General features: G+C 38.2%; 1 protein-coding gene across 7 annotated transcripts in view; it reads right to left on the bottom strand.

The window, feature by feature from the left end:
• The window catches only part of LOC138740366 (glutamate receptor 3-like), a 265786-nt gene that overhangs the window by 15281 nt on the left and 225518 nt on the right, over positions 1-24987 (bottom strand). For 5 of the 7 annotated variants that reach the window (XM_069892912.1, XM_069892910.1, XM_069892904.1 and 2 more), the window contains exons 13-14: positions 5621-5868; positions 4984-5098 (exon numbers count right to left, since the gene is read on the bottom strand). In XM_069892912.1, the coding sequence (XP_069749013.1) occupies positions 4984-5098; positions 5621-5868 (363 nt within the window). The remainder of the gene's footprint in view (positions 1-4983; positions 5099-5620; positions 5869-24987) is intronic. The other 2 variants (XM_069892911.1, XM_069892907.1) reach the window with 1 other exon arrangement.

Raw genomic sequence — 24987 nt, 5'->3', positions numbered from 1 at the left:
GGACTGAAGATATGAAACTTTTTGATTGCTGATAGCGTGAGCTATCTAACAACCAAGTTGACGAAAGCCATAATGAGATAATTCAGAACTCAGAGTTGGATGATGATTAAATATCTAGGGACCTGCAAACTCAAAGCAGACTGATGGTGATGACATGGAGAAACTGCTTTTGAAACCCAACTTTTGTGGTATATAGGACATGTTTGTATTTTGAGTTACTGTTTTTTTCAAATCTTTTACCATCTTCAGTGATGAGTAAGTTATTGGACAGGATTTTGAGAGACAAGCAGGCATTTGTAAAGGCAAACACTGATCAGGGAGAGTCAGCATGGCTTTGTGCATGGGATACTGTACCTTGCAAACATTTTTTTTAATGGATGGACGAGGGCAGGATTGTTATCTACGTGGATGATAGTGAAACCTTTGACAAGGTACCGCAGATTGCAAGGGAATTGGGAATTGGCTCACTGGCCAATTGGATGCAAAAATGGGAGACGACAGATGGTGTTGGTGGAAGTTGTGTTTCACACTGGAGGCTTGTGAGAAGTGGTATAATAGTGGGATTGGTGCGGAGTCCACTGTTTGCCGTTTATATTAACTATTTGGATGAGGATGTTCATGGCATGGTTAGTAAGTTCGTGGATGACACTACAATTGGGGTGGTACAGTGGACCTAACATTTCAACAGGATCTTGATCAACTGAACCAGTGGACTGAGGAATGGCAGATGGAGTTTAGTTTGGATAAGTGCAAGGCTTTTCATTTTGATAAGTCAAACCAGGGCAGACTTTCTCCAGGGCCATACCATTTACAGCGAGTGTTATCGAACAGAGACCTAGGGTTATAAATATGCTTCCGTGAATACAGCAACATAGATGGATAGAGTGGTGAAGAAGGCATTTGGCGTACTGAGTACAGGATTTGGGACATCACATTGCTACTGGCATCATTTGTTTCTTGATAAAAGGTCCTGGCCTGAAATGTTAACGGCCATGGATGTTGCCTGATCTATTGAGTTCCTCCAGCTTCTCTTTGTTCACTCTGGACTCCTCCTACAGATATTGACTCTTTTCTCAGGGGAAGGAGGCCTTGAAAAATGTGAAAATGTTTCAAAGTATAATGTATCAATGATGTTGCCACTTGTGAAGTAATCTGAATCTGACTTGAATCAGAAATATTTTTAACATAGAATCTGGTTAGTGCAGAACTTGCTACCACAGGGACCAGTTGATCCCAAAGAAAGTTGGATATGTTTGAGTAAAATAATGATGGATTTTTGATAGAAATTGATTAAAACAGATGGATATTGTCTCATGAGGAATATAAAAAATCGGCAAAGACAAATTATGGCAACTAACCTGTTTGTGTTTCATCCTTGGGAATATTTTAATCTCACAAATGGGCACTTTGTTTCCTTCAACAGTTAGTTTGTCACTCAATTATCACAGATCTCTTATGGCATAGACTAGTGAGCTGGGCATATGGCTGTGGACTGCTCAATCTAACCCAATTCTCTCGAGACTAATTAAGCTTTGCACACATGAGATTTCTGAAGCATGTGTGTGCTTCCTTGAAAATGTGAATGGTGAATAGGGAGATGTGTGTGGCATCTATTCCATTTGTTCAAATTATCTTTATCCATTAGTGATCTGAGAGACTCTCAAGTAAACCACTTTTTTTCTGTTTTTTTTAACATAATTGTTCAAGAAAATTTTCCTCTGAAGTTTATTCGTGAACATAATATGTGAATATAGGAAGCTAATAATTTATCCCTAACTACTCTCCCATCATTGCATGTTTGATAATAATGGGATATGAAACTTAAAAGGAACATAAAATAATTAAATCAATTCATGTTGGACAAAAAAAGTTTTGCTATTTCCATTAACAAAGGTGGCCAAAAACAGCTTTCTGGACAATGATCTGATCAAACCAACTTTTGAATCAAGGTGGGACAATATTTTCCAGAGTACATCAAGAAGTTTGTCTTTGATTAGACCAGTGGTTCTCAACCTTTTTCTTTCCACTCACATCCCACTTTAAGTAATCCCCATGCCATCGGTTCTCTGTGATTAGTAAGGGATTGCTTAAGGTGGGATGTGAGTGGAAAGAAAAAGTTTGAAAACCACTGTTTTAATTGTACTAATTAACTCGTTAGGTGCACGGTTTCATAACTTCAAAGGACAATGGCAATTTTTCACAAGCAAAATACTTCCGTAACAATTGGGTCTAGAACAGTGGTTCTCAACCTTCCCACCCTCATACCACCTTAAGCAATCCCTTACTAATCACAGAGCACCAATGGCATAGGGATTGCATAAAGTGGTATGTGAGTGAAAAGAAAAAGTTTGAGACCACTGGAATAGATCGTGCCCTCCATAATGATTGGTACAAAGACAATTCTTTTCCTTTATTTGCCCCTGTGCTCAACAATTTTAAATTTGTAACCAAATAATTCGTATGTAATTAAAGTGCACATTCCAGGTTTTATACAAGGTTCTTTGTATACATTTTGGTTTGACCATGTAGAAATTTCAGCACTTTTTATACATAATTTCCCCATTTCAGGGCACAATAATATTTGGGCCATTTGGCTTCACCGGTGTTTGTGAGTACTCAGGTGTGTTTAATTGCTTCATTGGTGCAGGTATAAGAGATAGTTAACTTGGTTCTAAGCTTTTTGGAGGTTGTAGTTGCCATTTTTCAACATGAGGACCAGAGTTGTGCCAATGTAAGTCAAAAAGGCCATCTTAAGGCTGAAAAACAAGAATGAAACATCACCTAAGGATTACCAAAATCAACAGTTTGGAACATCATTAAGAAATAAAAAAGCACACTGATATGCTCAGTCATTGCAAAGGGATTGGTATTTCAAGGAAGACCTCCACTGCTGAGAATTCTTCTGTCATCCTCAGAATGAATAAAAATTCAAAACATATGTCCAAAAGATTGGAAACTCTCTTCAGGAGGCAAGAGTAGCCATGTTAATGACTACTGTTGACAGATAACTTCAGAACAGAAATAAAGAGCCTACACTGCAAGATCCAAACCACTAGGTTGCCACAGAAAGGATGGCCAGTTGCAAAGAAGTATTTAAATAAGCCTGCAGATTCCTGGAAAAAGGTCTTTTGGACTGATGAGATCAGGATTAACCCGTATCAGAGTGATGCAAAAGGAGTGTGGAAATGTAAAGAAACTGCCCAAGATCCAAAGCATACTAGCTTGGCCATGGTGTATTTCTGTTCATGAAGTCTTTTATAGATGTTATTCATTGACACATCCACACCTGAGGAGTTTTTTGATCTGCCAGTTGAGCGTTTTGGATTTTTTCTTCATTATGATGAGAATTCTTGGGATTACTGAGCTCACAGCATGTTGTTTTTCTTCCAAACTGTTGATTTTGGTGATCCTGAGGTTTGGGTGATGTCTCTTACTGTTCTTGTTTTCTAGCCTCATAATGGCTTCTCGGGTTTCATTGGCCCAACTCTGGTCCTCGTGTTGAAAAATGGCAACTACAGATTCCAAAGGTGATCAAAAGCTTAGAAGCGAGCCTAGCTCTCTCATACCTGCATCAATGAAGCAATTAAACATACCTGAGTACTCACAAACACCTGTGAAGCCAACTGTCCCAAACATTATGGTGCCCTGAAATATATTTAAAAAAAACTGCTGTAATTTCTACAGGGTCAAACCAAAATCTATACAAATAACTTTGAATAAAATCTGGAACATGCACTTTAATCACATATGAGCTGTTTGATTTCAAATGTAAAACTTTGGAGCATAGGGCAAATAAAGGGAAAAAATGTCTTTGCCCCAAACATTATGAATGGCAGTATATGTGCTTATCACATAATGTAGGTAACAACTGAATTTCAGAAGCAGATTTTAACCTGTAGGTGTCGCATTACATATATTGTGGATAACTTTGTACTCTAATGGTTTGAACCAATAACTAAAACAAAATCTATATTCACTGTTGAAACATTGGCTAGGATTGTTTTAGATGTGGTAATCAAATGGAAAGATAAATCCTAAAAATATTTGATAAAACTAAAGAATTGTGGCAGCAGAAATTCTGTCTTTGATTCAGAGCAGTAGCTATAAGTAATCCACTCCATTCAGTCCATTCACTTCAGGGGTTTGAATATTAGGGGTGCAGTGCATCAGAGATTAAGGCTATGACATCCACTCAAGGCAGACAAATATAGCTGAATTTCTACACTTGTAGTGTCTGGGGGAAAAAAAAATCGGAGTTATTTTCAATTCAGCTAAAGGATAGCTTGGTGGCTGAAAAATAACGTTCTGCATACTGATGTACCAGTTCTGCTTCAACTATTGTAAAAAAGCAATCCAGAAAGCACCTTCTTTACTTGCAACTGAAGCTAGCATTTATTTCAACATTCAAACTAAGCATCTTGCTTGGACAAGATGGAACTGCTTTGTGTTGAGATCTTCCAGACCTGCACACTTACTGATTCATTGTGAATGCAAATTATTCTGTTTGGAAATAGATTTTTAAAAAGGCTAATTAGTTATATTTTCCAAACATAAAAGGCCACATCTCCTCTGCCAGTTTAAACTCTTCACAGTATTATGCCCGTGTATATCCACCAGAAACATCAGCTGATCTGAATGTTGGCAGGTGTGCAATTTCTCTTTTACCTCTGGGAAAGTAGCATTTAGGAGGAGGTCAGATTTCCAAAGACCAGTGGTTTCGAAATCGTGTAATTAAAAAAAAAAACTTTTCCATTAGGTTTGCTGTGAACAGAACCTTTGTGTTACATAAAAGCCACCTTCTCCCATGTTTTCCAACCTTCATAACATATCTTTCGGCTGTCAATCTGGTGAGGATCCCTGTTGTACCAACATCATGACCAGGTTACGTGCAAATAAATGGATTCATTTTTTTTGCAAATTCTGCAACAGCCTTGCCGATTACTCTGTACTAAGGTACCCGCTTGTGGTGACATTGAGGCTGACCTTGGAGTCACCTCCCCCGCTGCCGCACTCTCCTTTGTCGTACCACCATTTGTTTTTCAATTTGTCCAAGAGGCCTTGTTCATTCAGTTTTAATACTGCGAGGTTAACAGCATTTCTTGAAACAATAAAACATATTTGTAAGAAAATGAACAATTGTAAGAAGTGTACGTGAAAGGAGCACAATAGGACAAATTGGCTATTTTCACGGAATGGCGAAACGCTTGCACATCAAATAAAGTGTTAATATTGGAAGGTGGCATGAAGGATCACATTGTTCAAAACTGAAGTGTGCGGGATGGGGATTTGCCTTTAAGAAAAAAATCAACATGTCATGCAGTCAAACATTTTTCACACAGGACAACTTTAACTTTACCAGATTAATTAAAAATTTTTTTTTAAAGAATTAAAAAAAAATGAAAACCGGTACGGACAATCAAAAAAACAGCACACTAAACAAAAAGAAAACGGATGCATTAAATATTTTAACTATATTACCATCCTGACTTAATCCAGGTTTTAAGCAAAGTAGAGATTGTTACCTTACATTCTTGACATTTTAAATTAAAAAAAAACAGGAAACATCAGGGCAGGTGGAATACTATAACAACATAGAATATTGTTACACTATTCCACCCACCTTAATGATGCGCCTTTAGGGGTTGCCACTCCATAGCCTTTCGAATCAAGGTTCCCTCCTACTTTCATGGTGTCACATGGTTTCCTCTGCTCAATGTATTCGTTCATCGTTGATTCTAGTAAGAAGGCAAACTTTCCCTTTGATTTCCGGACTTTGGCAACTCCATCGGCCGTCGTCTTGGTGAACACAGATGGTTCAGCAGATTTCATGTAGGACCACATTTTTTCATATACTGCTATTTTGGAACGCTAGAGAGAGAGAGAGAGAGAGAAAAAACTTGTTTACAACATATTGTAACGCCTCACCAGCAGCAATTGAAAGATGCACAAGCAGATGGGTTGAGTTTAACTCAAAATTTATTAACAATTGTCAATAACATAATTATCTCAATAAACTCAACATCCAAACATAAGCCTTTCTGGCAACTTTATACTAACCGTGAATATTTACAGTGTGTATGTGGAAAAAATTCAGACCATTACAGTCTAAGTCCAAATCCCCCAAAATAAACTCCTAAAACATAACCCCAAGTCAGTCAAATGAGCAGACCACAGAATCTGGTCTCCAGGCTTTAAGGTCTTAATTCAGTTGTGCACAGTTCTTTGAGATGAATGGGGAGAGAGATGATTGTTGCCACTTTTTTGAATATTTTATTTATATTTCAAACCACAATATTAATTACATTTCATTAAATTACAAAAAATTCAGAAGGTTATACATGTGAGATATATATATATATGTATGTATGTGTATATATATATATATATGTGTGTGTATATATGTATGTATATAAAAACCCTACTTCCCCCCCCCCACACAACTTCCTCCACTCCCCCCAAAAATAAAAAAAATTGAAGAAAGGACTGGATAATGTTGAGGGAATAAAGCATTTATAACATAAATTCTATTATTGGAGGTTATCAAGTGAGGTCTTCAGAGAATTTATCAAACCTAAAAACCCACATTTTGTAAACATGGGCGCCATATTTTCCAAAACAAGTGATGTTTATTTTGTAAACTATACGTAATCTTCTCTAATGGTATACAACTATAGTGTTCTGCGTGCCACCTTTCCATAGGTAAATCTATATCTGATTTCCATGATATTATGCATTTCCTCAGGAATGCTGAAAATATTTGCACAAATTCAATGTGATATACAGTTAATTTTAATTTAGGTCTTATAACCTTAATATTACTCAATAAAAATAATATCAAATACTTTGGGAACTTGACACACGTAATCTGTTCCAAAAAAATCACCGACTTCCAACCAAAAATATCTGACTTTGCAAAAAAGTTCCAATCTCACGTCTGCACCCAAAACATAAATTTGACAAAGAAGGATTTAATCTATTTAATTTTTGTGGAGTCAAATATAGTTGATCCAAAAAATTATATTGAACTAACCTGTATCTAACATTTATGATTTTTTCCATATTATTCTTTCTTAATTCTATCCAGTCTTTCTCATTTATTTGTCTATTTAAATCTTCTTCCCATCTTGATCTCGACTTGTGCCACCCTATTTTGGGGGCTTTCCTTTGAAGTAAATTGTTCATTACAGAAATAAATTTATTTACATTACTATCACAAATCAGTAACTCCAATTCACTTTGACTAGGTAATGTCAAACTCAGACTTATTTAACTTGATAGTAACAAAATAAAGTATTGTTTGGCACATTACATTTATCCTTCATTCATTCAAATGTTATAAATTTCCCATTCTCAATACAATCTTTGATTTATTATCTATTGAAAATCAAATAAATCTATTTTGACAGAGGGGCATTTTTTTGAGATATTAAATCTTTCATACCTATTTCATTATCACCATCATTCAATCAGATGTTCAAAGTGGGTGTTTCCCCATTTCCTACCAACAACTTTGTATTCTATTTATATATAAAACCCTATAAATTTATTTCTCCTATCTTAATAAATTCTATATTGTCCCAAGCAAGGATTTTATCTAAATGAAACTGTGCATTAATAAATCTCAATTGAGCAGCTTTACAGTAATTCTTAAAATGGGAATTAAAATGGGGAAGTTGTAAGCCCCGCCAATTAAAACTTCCAAGTCAATTTTTCCAAAGAAACCCTTTCCATAAAAACTTTCTAATACTCGCATTGAAATCTTCAAAAATTTTTTTGAGGAATTGAGATGGGGGAAAAAGATATTGAACTCTAGAAAAGATAATAATTTGAACACAATTTATCCTACCAATTAAGGTAATAGGTAGGGTATTCCACCTTTTCAAATCTTCAACAATTTTATTAAGTAAAGGCAAATAATTTAATTTATATATATTTCTTAAATAATTATCAACTCGAATACCTCAATATTTAATACTAGTGTCTGGCCACTGGAATTGGAAACCATTTTACAATTAGTATAATCACCCCTAACTGAAGGTATAATTTCACTTCCAATTAATTTTATATCCAAAAATTTCCCCATATTTTTCCAACCTTGCTTGTAATTTGGACAAAGCATTTATAGGATCAATCAAAAAATTAAAATATCATCAGCAAACAAATTAATTTTATATTCCTCCTGATTAACCATTATGCCTTTAATCTTAGGATCTTGTCTAATAAGATCCGCTAAGGGTTCTATTGCTAAAATAAACAAAACTGGTGTTAAAGGACAACCTTGATGACTCAATCTAGATAATGGAAAAGAAGTAGATTTTTTTTATTAAGGAGTTTTACCAAATTTATAAATGCCAAAGTTCTTTAATACTTTAAACAAGAAATCCCATTCTAATCTGTTAAAAGCCTTTTCTGCATCCAAAGTTAATGCCACACTTAAATCATCTCATTTTTGAACTAAATAAGTTAAACAAATTAACCTTTTTTAAAAAAAATACTGGCAGATTGTTGCTCTTTGACAAATTCTGTTTGGTCCATATGAATTAAATATTTAGCTAGTCTATTTGCTAACATTTTTGCAACAATTTTATAATTTACATTTAGTTGTGATATCAGATGTTAAGATGCTGGATTTAACGGATCTTTAACTGTAATTATCACAGTTGAAAAAGATTCTGGTAAGAAATGAGATTCCACCACCTGCTTTAACATCTCCATAAAAGGAGATGTTAAAAGGGCCTTAAACTTCTTAAAAAAAATCACTCAGGCTGAAAACCATCCTCTGCCAGAGACTTATAATTTTGCAATGAACTAAGTACTTCACTAACTCCTCTTGCCATAAAAGGAACATCTAAATCTCTTTGACTTTGATGTTTCAAACTAGATACATTTATCTGAGTTTTTAAAAATTCTTAATTTTAACTTAATCTCTAGTAGGGACAGATTTATATAAATTAAAATAATTTTTTAAAATAAATCATTAATTTCTTTGGGTTTATAAGTAATCATCTTTGAGCTTTTTCTAATAGCATTAATTTTTCTAGAAGTTTGTTCTGTTTTTAGCTACCAAGCTAAAACCTTTCACCTAATTCATAATCTTTTATTTCTCTCAATTAATTTTTCCATTCTATGATAATAATAATAGCTTTTTCTTTATTCATTTCTTTCTTTTCTCACCTGAAACTTTTGTGAATCCCTCTCCAAATTCTCTATTTCCATTTCTAATTAATCAACTTCTGACATATCTTTCTTAATTTTTGCCATAATACCTCTCAGGTCCTCTCAAATATGCCTTTAATACATCTGAATAATAAATTTATTAAATACTGAATTACAATTTATTTCTAAAAAATTTCTAGATTTTCTTTCTCTTTAACTTTGTAGAGTTAAGTCTCCACCTATAAACCGATTGCTCCTTCCCCATTAAAAATGATGAATGATCAGATAAAATTCTAGCCTTGTAGTCCACTTTCATAACTCTTCCTTGTAATCGTGCCAACATCAAAAATGTCTATCCCAGAATAAGAATCATGCCTATGTGAATAAAAAGAATAGTCCCTTTCTTTAGGATTTAATCTTTGCCAAATATCTATCATTCAACTCTTTCATTACATTCAAGGTACCTTTCCTGCTTTAGCTTGCAATAGCTGATCTTGTTGATTTGTCCAAAACTGGATGAAAACAGCAATTAAAATCCCCTCCTATCAATTTTTTTTTTATTCAGCAGCTAAAAACATAAAAGTATCCTGAATAAATTGTTCGTCATCTATGTATGGTGCATAAATACTCATCAATGTCCACATTTCAGAATAAATTTGACAATGAACCAAGACAAATCTTCCCATAGGATCAATAACCACTCTGAATTTTCACAGGTAACATTTTCTTGAACAAAATTGCCACTCCTCTTGCTTTAGAATTAAAAGTTGAAGCTACCACTTGTACTACCCAATCTCTTTTCAATTTCTGATGTTCCTTCTCTGTTAAATATTTTTCCTGTAGAAAAGCAAAGTCAACTTTAATTTTCTTCAAATAAGCTAATACCCTCTTTCTTTTAATTATATTATTAAGCCCATTTATATTAAAACTTACAAAGTTTAATATCTTACTATTAACCATTAACCTATTTCCCCAAATTTCAAAACTCCCCTTTGCCTCTCCTCTTGGACATCCCACATCCTAAAACTATTAACCACACATGACATCACTGTCCAAAGAAAGTAATGAAAAAGAAAACATAACAGAACCCCCCCCAAAAAAAAGTATAGCCAGAAAAAAGACAAGTACTATCTCCCTCTATTGTGTGAAAAGTGGTTCTTGCCACTTGGTGGCACATAATAGAAGGGGGAAAAAACCTCTGCCCCTCCTAAGAGAACAGTCATTATATACATTTCAAAAATAAACTCATTTAAAAAAAATGTCAGTTATTAATTCTCCCATGGGAGATGTACTTCATTCACACCATCACGCCATGCGCCCCCCCTCCCCCCCATGACTGTCATTACTGAGTAGACTTACGACCTTGGCAGGTCTGTGCAGTAATGATCACCTTCAGTTTTCTCACAAGGGAGTTTCTCACAGTGACCTCCTAGTCACTAGCATGAAGACTGCAGCTCCGAAGCTCTTTGGGGTTGCACCAGGTGATCCTCTGTCACACAAAATCTTCTCTGCCAAAACCCTGCCTTGGGTTATACCAAGTGACTTTTGTCACACACAGTCCTCTTCTTGATAGGGGACTGGAGAAGCACAGGTCAGACACACACTTTGGAAATCAGAGTGTAAAATCTGCTGTCACAACAGCACCTGGAAACAGATCAGCTCAGCCTCCCGCCTTTTAGCTGGAGTTACAGGGTGAACCCACTGACAGTTCGTTCTTCAGCAGGTTGGACGGTTTTATCTGCTGCAGCGCATGTCTTCTGCACTCCTGATTGGAGGAGACGGGCTTACCAGATTCAGCGCAGCTCTCGCATTCCACACTTTCTCCCGCTGCACAGTCACTGTCCCTGGTCCAGAACAATATGACTAAATTTCAATTTGATATTTTTCATGTGAATCATAAACTTAGACATTGAACCTGAATTGGCAGTTTTGTTAGGAGTCCAAACTTTCAGGATTTTAACACAACTGATACAAAGAATTAAAATGTAGCTGCAGCTGAAACTATTAAGTGATTGTTTATCACTATGCAGCAAGAAAGCCAAAATTTTAATGGATAAACCATTTTAATGGATTTCAAAGTTGAATAAGATTAGAGAAAGAAGCAGGCCATTCACTGAACCTGTTACGCCTTTCAATACGATCAGTGGTAATTGGAATGGAAAGGTTAGCAGGAGATTAAGACACATTAAATGACATCCTGGCTACTTGCCCTCTCTGGCTAAATTGTGTACTAGCCATAAAATGCAGCATACTAACTCATCAAGGTTTTTTGGCAGCATATTTTAGTCCTGCTGAGCTCAACCACCTCAGGCCAGAGTGGCAGGTACACCCAGCAAATAGGGTTCCCTTGAGTCACACATTATTTTGACTTGGAAATACGCTGCTAATTTTTCATTACCCCTGGTCTAAATGCTGGAACCAATCAACCATCACGGTCGTGGAAGTACCTCCACCAGATGGACTGCAGCAGTTCAGAGGCTAACTCATCACATTCTCAAAGTCAATTAGACAATGCTTGTCATGCTATCAGTACCCACATCCCATAAACACATTAACATTATCCTTTCAGTAAAGGGTGCTGACACATTACAAGTCCATGTGCATTCTTGGTGTGGAGATCTGAACTCCAAAATACATTGTCAAAACGGTCACTGATTTTCATGTTTAAAAACAATAAAACAGGAGGAGTAAATTTAAAAATATTAAAAATTTCAGCACAAAGTTTTTTAAATTGGGAGATTGTAAGTAGTTGCTTTAAATAGAATGTAATTAATGCTTGATACATAATGACCTACTGAATTGGTTTGACTGATTGTGGTGAACTGTGATTGAGTGGAAACTGTAATAAAAAGTGCCCAAGGTTCATTAATGCAAGTGGTAGAAATTTCAGATGAGATGAAATGGCTGATGAAACAACAGGTCACAGGTAACAATCATTTCCCACTCTTGAAGATATCATTTTCGAGTCTTCACCATCGACCACTGACATAAAACGCATCTGGTCCATGTACCAAAATAAAATGGCTTAAAGCAAGTCTGAGGCTGAGGATCCTGTAACGAGTGACTTGCCTGCGGAGACCTGAAGCCCTTTCACCTTTTACAAGCCACAGGTTGGGAGTGAGGCACCATATTCTCCCATTTGGTTGGCTGGGTGTGGCTACAACAATACTCAAACAATTCAACACCATCCAAAACAAAGCAGACCATGAGATTGCCACCCCATCAATCACCTCAACATTAGCCCCATTCACACTGGCACTTTATCCCAGTAATTAACGGGTAAACTACCATTAACCTGCTAGTGGCAACGCTCGCAAATTGGCACACAGGCATCAGATCACTCTGGGAATGGACTGACTAGGTAGGGTGCATCATTCCTGGGGCGATCTGACGCCTGCATGCTGGTTAGCCCAATGTGAATGGGACAACTGGTTCCCTTCATCAGCTATGCACAGTTGCTCCAGGGTAAACCATGTACAAATGAACTATAGTCCCCCACTAAGACTGCCTCAGCAGCATCTCCCATGATCATTGCTGCAAAATATACCAAGGACGTCAGGTGTTTATGATTCAGATTTATTGTCAGAATAAATACATGACATCAGATACAACCTGAAATTCTTTTTTCCTGTGGGTGAAGCAGAATTACTACGTATTGGTAGCGCAAAAAACATCACTCAAACGTAACATGTGAACAAATAAAAAAATGTTAACAAACTGTGCAGTACAGAGAGAAAACAAATCAATAAATTGCTTGAGTAAGAGTCCTTAAATGAGTCCCTGATTGAGCTTGTCATTGAGCAGTCTGAGGGAGGAGGGGTAGCAGCTATTCCTGAACCTGGTAGTGCGAGTCTTGTGGTATTAATACCTCTTTCCTGATGGTAGTAGCGAGAACAGAATGTGTGCTGGGTGATATGGATCCTTGAAGATTGCTGTTGCTCTCCGACAGCAGGATTCCCTGCAGATGTTCTTGATGGTCAGGTGGGTTTTGACTGTGATGTCCTGCACTGTGTGCAGCCAGTCAGCATATTTTCCATCACACATTTGTAGAAATTTGCCAGGGTTTCTGGTGTCAGACCAAACCTCCACAAATTCCTGAGGAAGTAGAGGCGCTGACATGCTTTCTTCACAATGCTATTGGTGTGTTGGGTCTAGGAATGATTCTCCAAGATAGTGACTCCCAAGAACTTAAATTCGCTCATACTCTCCACCTCTGATGCCTCAACGATCACCTCTGGTTTTCCCTTCCCTGTTAACAATCAGCTCCTTGGTTTTGGTGACATTGAGTGCGAGGTTGTTGTTGGTGTCATTCAGCCAAGTTTTCAATTTCCCTCTTGTATGCTGACTCCGTTTCTTTTTATACAACCCACTACTAGGTTATCGTCAGTGAATTTTTAGATGGAGTTGTTGTTGTACCATGTCGCACAGACATGGGTGTAAAGTGAGTAGAGTCGTGGGCTAAAAACACAGCCCTGTGGTGCTCCGGTACTGATGGAGGTTGTGGAGGAGATGGTCAAATTTCAACGGTTCGGACTTGTGAACTTCCATCACTGTTTTAATTATAAACTCTACCTCAAAGCATGGTCACATTTATCTAAATAGTGAGATGTTGCAAAACTCTTTATCAAAAGAGGATGACTAATGTAACCATTGTACAATTTGCTTTCCTCATAACACACTGTAGCATTTGTAAAACTCTGGGGCACAGATCCCTCTGCTTCTCACACTTCTGGAGTCCTTCAACATTAGATAATATACTTTATGGAAATGGTTCTTGTGACAATAACAATTGCAAAACTTTACACACTCATTTAATGCATAGTATCTTTTTGCCCTATTTCACCTGTCATAGCTGGAATTCATTGAATCCAGGGATGTAGCACAGATTACTGAGCCGAGAAGCAGCATACATTTTCCACAACTTCATGCTAACCACACCTGGCATACGTTACAATAGTGCTGTTGAGCTTCATTTAAAAGGTTGAGGTCTTGTTTATTATTTTAAATTTTGCTACATATTCTCATTTTACATTATCTAGGTTACTAATCATGTGTAGTAAAACCTCTGTTATCTGGAATTCAAGCAACCAGCAGGCCTCAAGAACTGGCAAAAAAATAAATACAGTACAACTCCAATTATGCAAAATTGGGTTATCTGAAATCCTCATTTCTCTGAAATTTTTTCGGAGACGAACTGACTGGGGATATTGAGCTCCCAGGCAGGAGTGGGAACCTCGGGCTCCCAGCACGAGTGGGGGCTCGGTGGGGACGTGTCAGTGATTGGCGGAGGCCAGCAATTTTTTTGGTGAGAATTAAACGTTATTTTAGTGCTGAGAAAGCACTATGTCTTGATGTTTGTTGTTGTCGTTTGAACATTTACAAGTGATTTGTTGTTGCTATTGGGCTGTTTTTTTTAAAAAAATGACCAGTTCTCTGGGGAAAAAAAAAACGTTTATCTGACATAGGCCCAGTCCCAACCATTTCGGATAATCAGAGTTGTTCTGTAGGTATAAAATATGGAAGTTTAAAATTGGTGCACCTCACAACCTTAAGCATTTGGATAATGATTGGTACATTTTTGTTAACTAATATGGCTATACCTCACAACACACAACCTTAAGCATTTAGGAAATTCAATTATCCGGCATCACCCAATCCCCATAGGTGCCAGGGGTTTTACTGTGTTTTCCTCTTCTAAAAAAAAATCACAACTTATAGTTTTTAAAACTCTTTTCAACAGTTTCTAATTATTTCTGATCTTCACAAAATTTGGAAGACTGTCTTGGTGTTCTGTTGTTGGGGCCCTACTTTCCCTGTGGCCTGGATCCTCCTTGTGCCTTGCCCTGTTCTATGGAAGAGCTGAGAAAGTAAAGTCAGTAGGACCACAGGAGCTCCACGGCTGCAAGGATGTACTGCGGTAGCTGGAGAGGTACAGTGTCAATCATGAAGGGCGCACCTCATCTGTGGTGAGGTGTAAGCTGGGTAAATACTCTTGACTAAGCAGAACATGCCCATCATTGTACTTGAGCAAGGTTTTAATTACTTAGATTCTGAATAAAGGTGGAACCATTTTCGGCGCTCGCAGGAATTTTGCTTTCATACGCTGCACTCTACTTTGCATTCCCAGCAGTGCATTCTATGGTTATAATTTCCCTGTGGGTACCTAGTATCATAGAATCATCACTTGGGATCATTGTTTTGATAGTAGAAGTTCTGAGTCTGCACACGAGAAATTCCAGGACTGCATGAACTCCATGCTGGTGATCAAGGTAACCAACAACCCGAGTTAGGTCCTGACCTTGGGTGCTGTTTATATGGAGTTTTTGTGTTCTTTCTGTGTCTATGTGGGTTTTCTCAGGAGCTCTGGTGTCTTCCCACATGCCAGAGATTTTTTAATATTATTTACTGCTGTAGTTTATCCCTATTGTGTAGAAGAGCGGTAGAATCTAGAGAATACACGGGGAATAAAATAATTGAGTTTAGTGCAGGATTGGTATAAACTAGAGCTGGATGATTGGTGTGATTCAGGAGGTTGAAGAGCCATTTCTTTGCTGAATTTTAATTTTAGAGATCCAGCACGGAAACAGGCCCTTCTGGCACACGAGCCCATACTGTCCAAATGCACCAATTAACCTCAAATCGCATACATTTTTTGAGGGTTGGGGAAAACTCATGCAGGTCGCAGAGAGAACGTACAAACTCCTTACACTCAGCGCTGGATTGGAACCTGGGTCACTGTCATTGAAATAGCATTGCACTAACTGTGCCTCCCTTTGTTTCCTGACTGTGCCATCTTGGAAAAGTACCTCCTTTAGAAGAGGTATAGAATTTTATGAGAGTAATGGATCCAAAATTCTCTTGTTGCGACCTTGAGGTGTTCAAAATATCTTGTGGTCTTTAATGATTGTCAAAAGGAAGAGACCTTCAAACACTCCCTCTAAATGTTAAAACTTGAAAGGGCTGTGTTGCAAAACTGCACCACAACCCACTAGGCTTTTTCATGGAGCTTCTCAGCTTTCCTCTAAAAGTTGAAAAGAAATAAATGTTAATGGTGCTGATCCTCGAAACATAATCCACACAAAATTTAAAAACAAAAACTTCAGTTGAATTGCATTTGAGGGAACTATAGCTGGAGTAAACTGGAATAGTTCGTTAACAATTAACTTTTGAACAAAGGTATTGATAAATCATAGGACATTTTGTGGAAACACTGGAAGAAATGTAGGAGTTAGGTTGTTTGGGTTGTTTTTTTTTATTCAGAGGAGATGGGAAAATAAAGGAGACACTTGGTTTTGGTGGAGGAAGTAAAATCAGAGTAAATTATTCATGAGTGAACTGAATTGCATGACTCAGGACACTGGACTCAGGACAAAGATAGAACTTGCATTTTTTTGAAATTTATAACTGTTAAATTTAAATTTATAAATAAGTATGACAATAAATTTTTATTCAAATGCATAATTTATGTTATTAAGGTTTATAATTCTGTTTTATACACATCAGTGTGGATTTTCTAGATCCCTACACATTCGCCCTAAAGACATCTGATGAGAGGCGATCATTAACACAGTGTGTGTACATTTTAGACTTTGCACAATTTGATTTAATGGTCCCTGATGTTATGCCATCCCAATTCATCAGATCATTGAGCCGTGTGATCCCATGACCACCTCTTGGTCTAATATCATCCTCTTCTGGTAATAACCAAAGCATTTGCCTGAAACCATAATATTTTGCACACATCATTTTTAAATTACCATAATCTGGCCCTGTCAGCATTTTATTATGTTGTTTAATTAGTCATTCTTCAGTTCCAACTAATTTGCAAGGTAAGTCAAGCAATTGTTCTGATTTTTTCATTTAAAAAAATAATTAATGTTTGTCATTACGGTCAATGACAACAAATGGTTGTCATTACGGTCAAGTTAATGACCAATAAATCAGCAAATGACATATATGTTTATGGTGATAGGGTGAAGTGCTATTTGTACAGTAAAATCCCTGGTCAACAGAATTCAAGCAATCGCTGCCCAAGCAGCTGGTCAGAAAAAAGGCGGGCAAATAAATAAATAGATAAGAATAAATTTTAAAAAATTAAATAAAAGTTTAAAAATTGTAAAAGTAACTGTTCTCTAAAGAAACATACAACTTGGTGAAGTTGAGAGCAAACGTTCAGCCAGCGGAGTCCCCCAGTCTTTCTCTGCCTGCAGCAGCTGCCTGAATGAAGTTTCAATAAAGTTGTTATTGAATAAAAGGACATTGTCCAGGATGAGAAACCGGCTGATTATGTTTGCCATTGGGACGACTCTCCCAAAGTGTCTCCCTATCCCTGCATAGTAAGGATCTTTATCTTTATTAGTATATTTGGTAAGGCTCTATTTGTAAACTTGGGAGAGGTGGTTAATTATGATGGTGGCATGGTTCACGTAGTGGTTAGTGCAACGGGGTTCGAACTTAAATTTTGTAAGTTACTCACAGAAATTACCTGATTAAAGTGAACTTTACATAATTAAGGTCTACAATACATTGATTTTTTTTTCCAAACTACTTTACATTTTGCACTATCTTTTGGTTTTTAAAATGTTTACTCTTGATTCTGGTGTATTAGTTAGGCATTGTAAGAATGTGCTTTAGACTACCTGAAAATTTGCATATCTGGCATCTGCAATCCCCGTAGCTGCTGGACACTAGGGATTTACTGTATATACACAATGAATGATCAATTGCAAGTGTGCTGAGAAGAGATCCTCCACATTAGCAACTGAGAAGCAAGAGATATAGATTGACTAGAAGCACACATTTTCACTGAATTTCAAATAGACCCAGTCTTCAAAGCACAGCATTTATGAGAAAGCTGATTAAAAATGAAATATTGCAATGAATGGGACTTTTGATTTACAAATCATTATGAGTGATATGATTAGATTGGTTATTAGAATATAAAGTTGAGTAGAGTGTAATACCTGTTTGCTGAAATGGAAAGTTTTATCAATGTGTTACAAGCCTGCATTTTCAATCCTCTTAAATTGACTAAACTCTCAACACTCCTCTCTTGACAAGAATGATTCAAACGTTGCATTAAAAATAAGATAAAAAAAACTTGGTATTCTCTGATGAGGCATTATTCATCCAGGTACCATACTGCAGTACTCTAATCCACATTTTCCAATCCAGCATGATGCTTTTGATGCTCATGTATGACCCTCTTCCTCTTGGATAAACCCAACACAGACTGGGCGATAACTTGGTGCCACATCTACTTTTCAGTCCGCCCGGCCAACCATAAGCTTGTCACTTCAATTCCCTGTCCCGCTCCATCTACGACCTTTCTGTCTTTGATCTTCACCGCCGTTCGAAAGAGGCTCAAAATTACCTTGAAGCGCAGCACTTCATTTTCACCTGGGCACATTACAGCATTTGAACTGAATATTGAGCATAACATTTTCCAATAACTTTCATTCTCTATTTGCATCAAAACTGGCGAATTTGATCTTTTCACACTGCTAGTTTTCTCCTCTGACCAGCAGATTTTTCAATTTTCTTTGGTTTTCTCTCCTTCTGTCTTCCTCCATTCATCTATCGACCAGTTTGTCATCATGTCAATCCTGACAACTTACATTGGTTATTTTGCTTGTCCTATCCTGCCCTAAACCACTCTGCCTGCTACTTGAATTCAGCTTGTTTTCTCTGCTTCCCAATTCTGGAAGCGGGTCCTCCACCAGCAAATTTAATTGGTAGTTCTTCTTACACAGATGTTGCCTGACCTGCTGAACCTTGTTTTTTTACGTGATAGTAAATATTAGTTTTCACTCTCGCTACTCTGTAAAACTGATAACTTGGGATTTGGGAGCTTGTGTTGCTTCATGTAGAAATCCCAATGTTGCTGTAACTCACCCAGTAAACTGAACTGTTTTTAGCCTTCTCCAGTGTAGTCAAGCTGAAATAAGTTGCACTGAAATGAACTTTAGGCTATTTACAAATCAGTCCTGCTGTGAAGTACCCTGAAAATCTCACGCTTAGTCACAAGAGGCTTGTAAACAGTATGGTAAGTCATTAATAATGGTTATTTACCTGGTCCATAAGACTAATTTTATGCTTTTTTTTGCACAAATACTAAAAATCATTGCAGAATACTTTAAAATCCCTACTCTGCTTTGACTTGTGTGTCCCGCTCTTTATTTAAAAATCAATATCATTATGCAACAATTTTATTAAAAATTTGCTTCCTAGTTTCCTGTTTGCAAAAAAAAAAGTGATTGGCTGGTCAGCTCGTCTGATCAGATCACAGCTTTCACGTGCCAAGGATCTTTCTTCAAGTGAGACCCAGGCCTGAATGAAGAAAGCCTCAAAGAGATCATTATATCAATATTAGGAAGATTTTGATAATGGCAGGAAATTCCACTGTATTGTATATGCAAATTCTAGCCACCATTGCTATGGGTATTATGAAGCAGCTAAATCCATTGCTTGTTTCATGGAAAAATAATGGGAAGTTTTCCTGATGACTGTTCACAACTGCCTTGAAAAATTACAGTTCTCTTTGCTTCTGGCATTAATGTGTGCCAGATTGCTCAGTGTTTTTTTGTACGAGGTGGCCAACCTTCTAATTTTTAATTTAGACATACAGCATGGTAACAGGCCATTTCGGCCCACAAATCCATGCCCCCAATTAACCTATACCCTGGTATGGACTTGTAGGCCGAAATGGCCTGTTACCATGCTGTGTGTCTAAATTAAAAATTAAAAGGTTGGCCAACCCTCGTCTATGAGATTGAGGAGCAGAGAAAGAGTAGATAGCAAGCACCATTCTATCTCTGCTCCTCATAATCTTATACTGAGGGTGGCAGTGGGCCAGAACAAGAGGACATCTGTTTCAGGTGAGTGGAAGAAGGTTTAGGGGAGATATTAGAGGTAGTTTTTTTTAAAGAGTAGTCCGTACCTGGAATGCTCTGCCAGGGGTTGCTGTGGAGGCTGATTAAAAAAAAACTGAAGGGCCTGTACTGTGCTGTTCTATAAGATTGTTTGAGGCCTGTGGAGGTGCTTGCTCTTACTGTTGGAATTAGTGCATTTGGCAAAAGTACAACAGGAAATTTGCTTAGATTTACCAAGGTTTACTGCATCCAGAGGTAAGGATGTGATTAGAGAGGTAGAATTTGATTATGTAATCTGGACATACTAAAGCAAATGCGCCATTCTCATCATATGAAAGGAATGATATATTTTCAGAGGGGCTGTCCTTTATTTTGAGTTCTTCTGTTATTTTGCTTCATTGTCTTCCCTTGATTTATAGCAGTGAAATCAGGAAGAGGATACAAGTGTCACAGGACTTGTACCTCCAGGTTCAGGAATAGTTTCTACCCCTGAACTATCAGACTCCTGAACCACAGACCTATTCAGAGACTCGTTAAGGACTCGTACTTTACTCATTATTATTACTGTATATTTAAACTTCTGCATTTGTGCAGTTTATTTACTGTTCTTCTTATGAGTACAGTTTACAGTTACCAATACAGTAAAATCCCTGGTATCCAGCACCTATGGGGATTGGTAGATGCTGGAGAAGTGAATTTTCCAGTGGCTTGAGATTGAGTGTTGTGTGAGTGGCAAACAAATGGCGAGGTGCATCTATTTTAAATTTCCTTATATTTTACCTTTTATTTTCTGCAATTTTTTTTGCTGGCTGCTTTCATTCTGGATAACAGGGATTTTACTGTAATGAGAAATTCTGCCTGGCCCACTGAAAAATAATCTCAGGATTGTATGTGATGTTGTGACTGCATTCTGACAATAAATTTTAATTTTGAACTTTGGGACAGGGCACAACAACAACTGTTGAATTTTATAATGCAATACGAAGCCCATTTTAAAGCATTAAATCGATATGAGGTGCAAGAGATATTTCTGCGATCTGAAGTAAAGTTTTTTTTCTTTGTCTTTTTTTCCCTTGTAATTATTTATACTAGTCTCTCTTCAGGCCCTTTCATGCCAGGCCTCCAGCTGGAGGTCGGCTATAAGTGCAGAGGGAAAACATGAACTTACCTTTCATGGAGTAGCCCTAAAAGGCTGCTCCTGTGATTCATTCATGTCGAGCGGCACCTTGTAGCGCTCTCCGGAGCCAATAGAGGCGGGGCAACTGGTGCCGTAGTGCCGCCTGCCGAGTTGGCGTCATTCATACGCATTGACACAGAAAGAGCCTTATAGTGGATCATGGTGGCCCCGGAGCAGTCAAGAGATGCTTGTGATGTTTTTAGCCCATCTTAGTATCCAGGAGTGTGGGTATGACAACGGCTCTGTATACGCTTATCTTTGTGAGGTTTTTCAGTTGGTTGTTTTTCCAGACTCTTTTGTGTAGTCTTCCAAAGGCGCTATTTGCCTTGGCGAGTCTGTTGTCTATCTCATTGTCGATCCTTGCATCTGATGAAATGGTGCAGCTGAGATAGGTAAACTGGTTGACCGTTTTGAGTTTTGTGTGCCCGATGGAGATGTGGGGGGGCTGGTAGTCATGGTGGGGAGCTGGCTGATGGAGGACCTCAGTTTTCTTCAGGCTGACTTCCAGGCCAAACATTTTGGCAGTTTCCGCAAAGCAGGACGTCAAGCGCTGAAGAGCTGGCTCTGAATGGGCAACTAAAGCGGCATCATCTGCAAAGAGTAGTTCACGGACAAGTTTCTCTTGTGTCTTGGTGTGAGCTTGCAGGCGCCTCAGATTGAAGAGACTGCCATCCGTGTGGTACCGGATGTAAACAGCGTCTTCATTGTTGGGGTCTTTCATGGCTTGGTTCAGCATCATGCTGAAGAAGATTGAAAAGAGGGTTGGTGCGAGAACACAGTCATGGGTCCTCTACCGGCACCACCTACGGCTCCTAGAACGCTTCCACCAGCGTTGTCTCCGCTCCATCCTCAACATCCATTGGAGCGCTTTCATCCCTAACGTCGAAGTACTCGAGATGGCAGAGGTCGACAGCATCGAGTCCACGCTGCTGAAGATCCAGCTGCGCTGGGTGGGTCACGTCTCCAGAATGGAGGACCATCGCCTTCCCAGATCGTGTTATATGGCGAGCTCTCCACTGGCCACCGTGACAGAGGTGCACCAAAGAAAAGGTACAAGGACTGCCTAAAGAAATCTCTTGGTGCCTGCCACATTGACCACCGCCAGTGGGCTGATAACGCCTCAAACCGTGCATCTTGGCGCCTCACAGTTTGGCGGGCAGCAACCTCCTTTGAAGAAGACCGCAGAGCCCACCTCACTGACAAAAGGCAAAGGAGGAAAAACCCAACACCCAACCCCAACCAACCAATTTTCCCTTGCAACCGCTGCAATCGTGTCTGCCTGTCCCGCATCGGACTTGTCAGCCACAAACGAGCCTGCAGCCGACGTGGACTTTTTACCCCCTCCATAAATCTTCGTCCTCGAAGCCAAGCCAAAGAAGAAGTATCCAGGCATGCTCAGTAAAGCCATTAATGCCCCACTTCTGCATCTCAGGCTGGCGATGTCATCAGCCCGCCTCTAAACAACCACAACAACGGCATTACATTCATGTGAGGTGGTGGGAGGGATCGCAGTCGGTGCCTTGGAGCCAGCCAAGGTCCATTCAAGAAGGTAAGTCCCCTGATGTAAGGGCAGAATATATCTGGCCTTTACAGTCGGGCTTTCTCATTGCATGAAAGGGTTGTGCAGGATTTGTGTAGGCCTTTTCCAAATCTCTTATATTGTCACAGAGTGGTCTGAATAACATTTTGGTGAATTTGAATAGAAGAATTCAGCCAAATTCACTGTGCAACAAAATACCTACGTTGCCTGATTTTTGTCTTCATTGATTCAGCTTAAATCAATTAAGTGCATAATTCATTAATACATTTACAGATTAATTAATGTGAGTGGAAAGAAAAAAGTTTAAAACCACTGTTTTAATCGTACCTAATTGACTCGTTATATGGAGGTTCCATAACTCAAAGGAAATGGGCCAATGACAAATTTTCTCAAGCAAAATATTTCAGTAACAATTGGGTTTAGAGCAGTAGTTCTCAACCTCTTTACCCCACTCGTATACCACCTTAAGTAATCCCTTACTAATCACAGAACACATAAGGATTATTCAAGGTGACATATGAATGGAAAGAAAAAGTTTGAAACCACAGTCTAAATGGTCTGAAAGAAGAATTATGTATGTATTAGGGATCAACGGAGCAAACATTTCAAAATTCTGGATGAGAAGGTGATTTTTAACATGAATTGAGACTTGAAATTCAAAGTTCTGTTCTAGCTTGATGTGAGTGACCCAAAAAACAAATTTAGAACATTTTGGATGCAGTTTTTCTCGCTAACCTGTCAAAGTCACAAGCACTGTCCTCTAATAGTGAAGCAGAAACTTGACACAAATAATCCAATAATGATAGAAGGCTGGATATTTTCTGTAATACATTTACGACAATGCCTTTACACCCACCAATCTTTTTAACCAATGTTTTCATTCTGCATGTTTAACCTTCAAAATGTATCTTTGGATACCCCTCCACCATCAGACTCCTCGACGACAAACTCAATCATGTAGGGACTCTTACTTGCGTGCTTCATTAATTTTCTTTCTTCATTCTCACTGTGATGCATGGTCAGCTTTTATGTACTGATTATCTGTTTGCAGTGCTATGTTTACACTGTGTATAGTTTACTTTGTACTACCAAATAGTTGTAATTCTTATGGGCCCACAAGAAAGGAAATCTCAGGATTATCATGTGTGTACTCTGACAATAAATCTAAAATTTCACAAAAGATCAGAAAAATTGATTTTGTTTCAATTATTATTGTGAGATGAAATGCTCTGTTAAAATTGGAGATACTAACGACATTGGGATTATGCTCTGCAGCTCCTACGACATTAAAAACGTAAATCTGTATGCCTTCAAAGACACGAAGCGTGTCTCCTTTTTATTCTGTTAGCAGTGGGATAACAACATGAATGCCACTGAGGAAAAATTATCAAGATTTTAAAAAATCAACTCCAAGGCCATGGTACTTCTTTTCACACTATCACTCAGGACCCAAATCAACAAAGATTTGGAGCACTACCCAAGTCTCTGATGATTAAAAAAAAAATCACATTGATTGCAGCTGTTAGAGCCAGTGTGGAGCTTCTATCTGTGATGGTGCGCGTTTTCCCCAGGGTAGTCTAGGTGCCTCTTTCATTGTGCAGGTTGGCAGGTTAATTAGTTACTGTAAATTGCCGCTAGAATGTAGCGATGGTGGAGTTTGGGGGGAGTCAATGGGAATGGCCACAGAACACTTCATTTTCAGGTGGGCTACTTTTGATCGTATGTCTCTGAAGCAGTGGAAGGTTAGTTGGACCCTGGATACAGCACTGAAGAATTTCTGCAGTAATGATCTAATTTTAAGATGACTGACCTCCAAAAACCAACTTCTTTGTGTCAGGAGGGTCTCTAGGATGCACTGAGACGGCCCCTTGATTTCCACTGACTTCCATTTTATGAGTGCTCCTCATGCCCATTAACTCCCCCCCCCCCCCCACATATTCTCTGACCACCCATCTCTACCGGGATCATTTACAATGGCCAGTTAACAAACAAACCACATGTTTGGGATATGGGAAGAAATTTGAGCACTCAGGGGAAACTGAAGAAGTCATTGCAGGACTGAGGAATTGGTGCTGATTTGCAGGTGGAACACTTTGATGGAGGTGTTGCATGAATTCCTCACCTAATCAATCACTTAAAGATTATGTTGCACTACTCACTGCATCACGACAAATTCTCCTGATCTCCAAGTCAACTCGCGTATTCAACCAAATAAATCTGAGCTTATTTTTTATTAAGAAAAA

Source organism: Narcine bancroftii, chromosome 8 (assembly GCF_036971445.1).
Source record: "Narcine bancroftii isolate sNarBan1 chromosome 8, sNarBan1.hap1, whole genome shotgun sequence".
Lineage (NCBI taxonomy): Eukaryota > Metazoa > Chordata > Chondrichthyes > Torpediniformes > Narcinidae > Narcine > Narcine bancroftii.
This window is presented reverse-complemented; position numbering and strand designations above follow the sequence as displayed.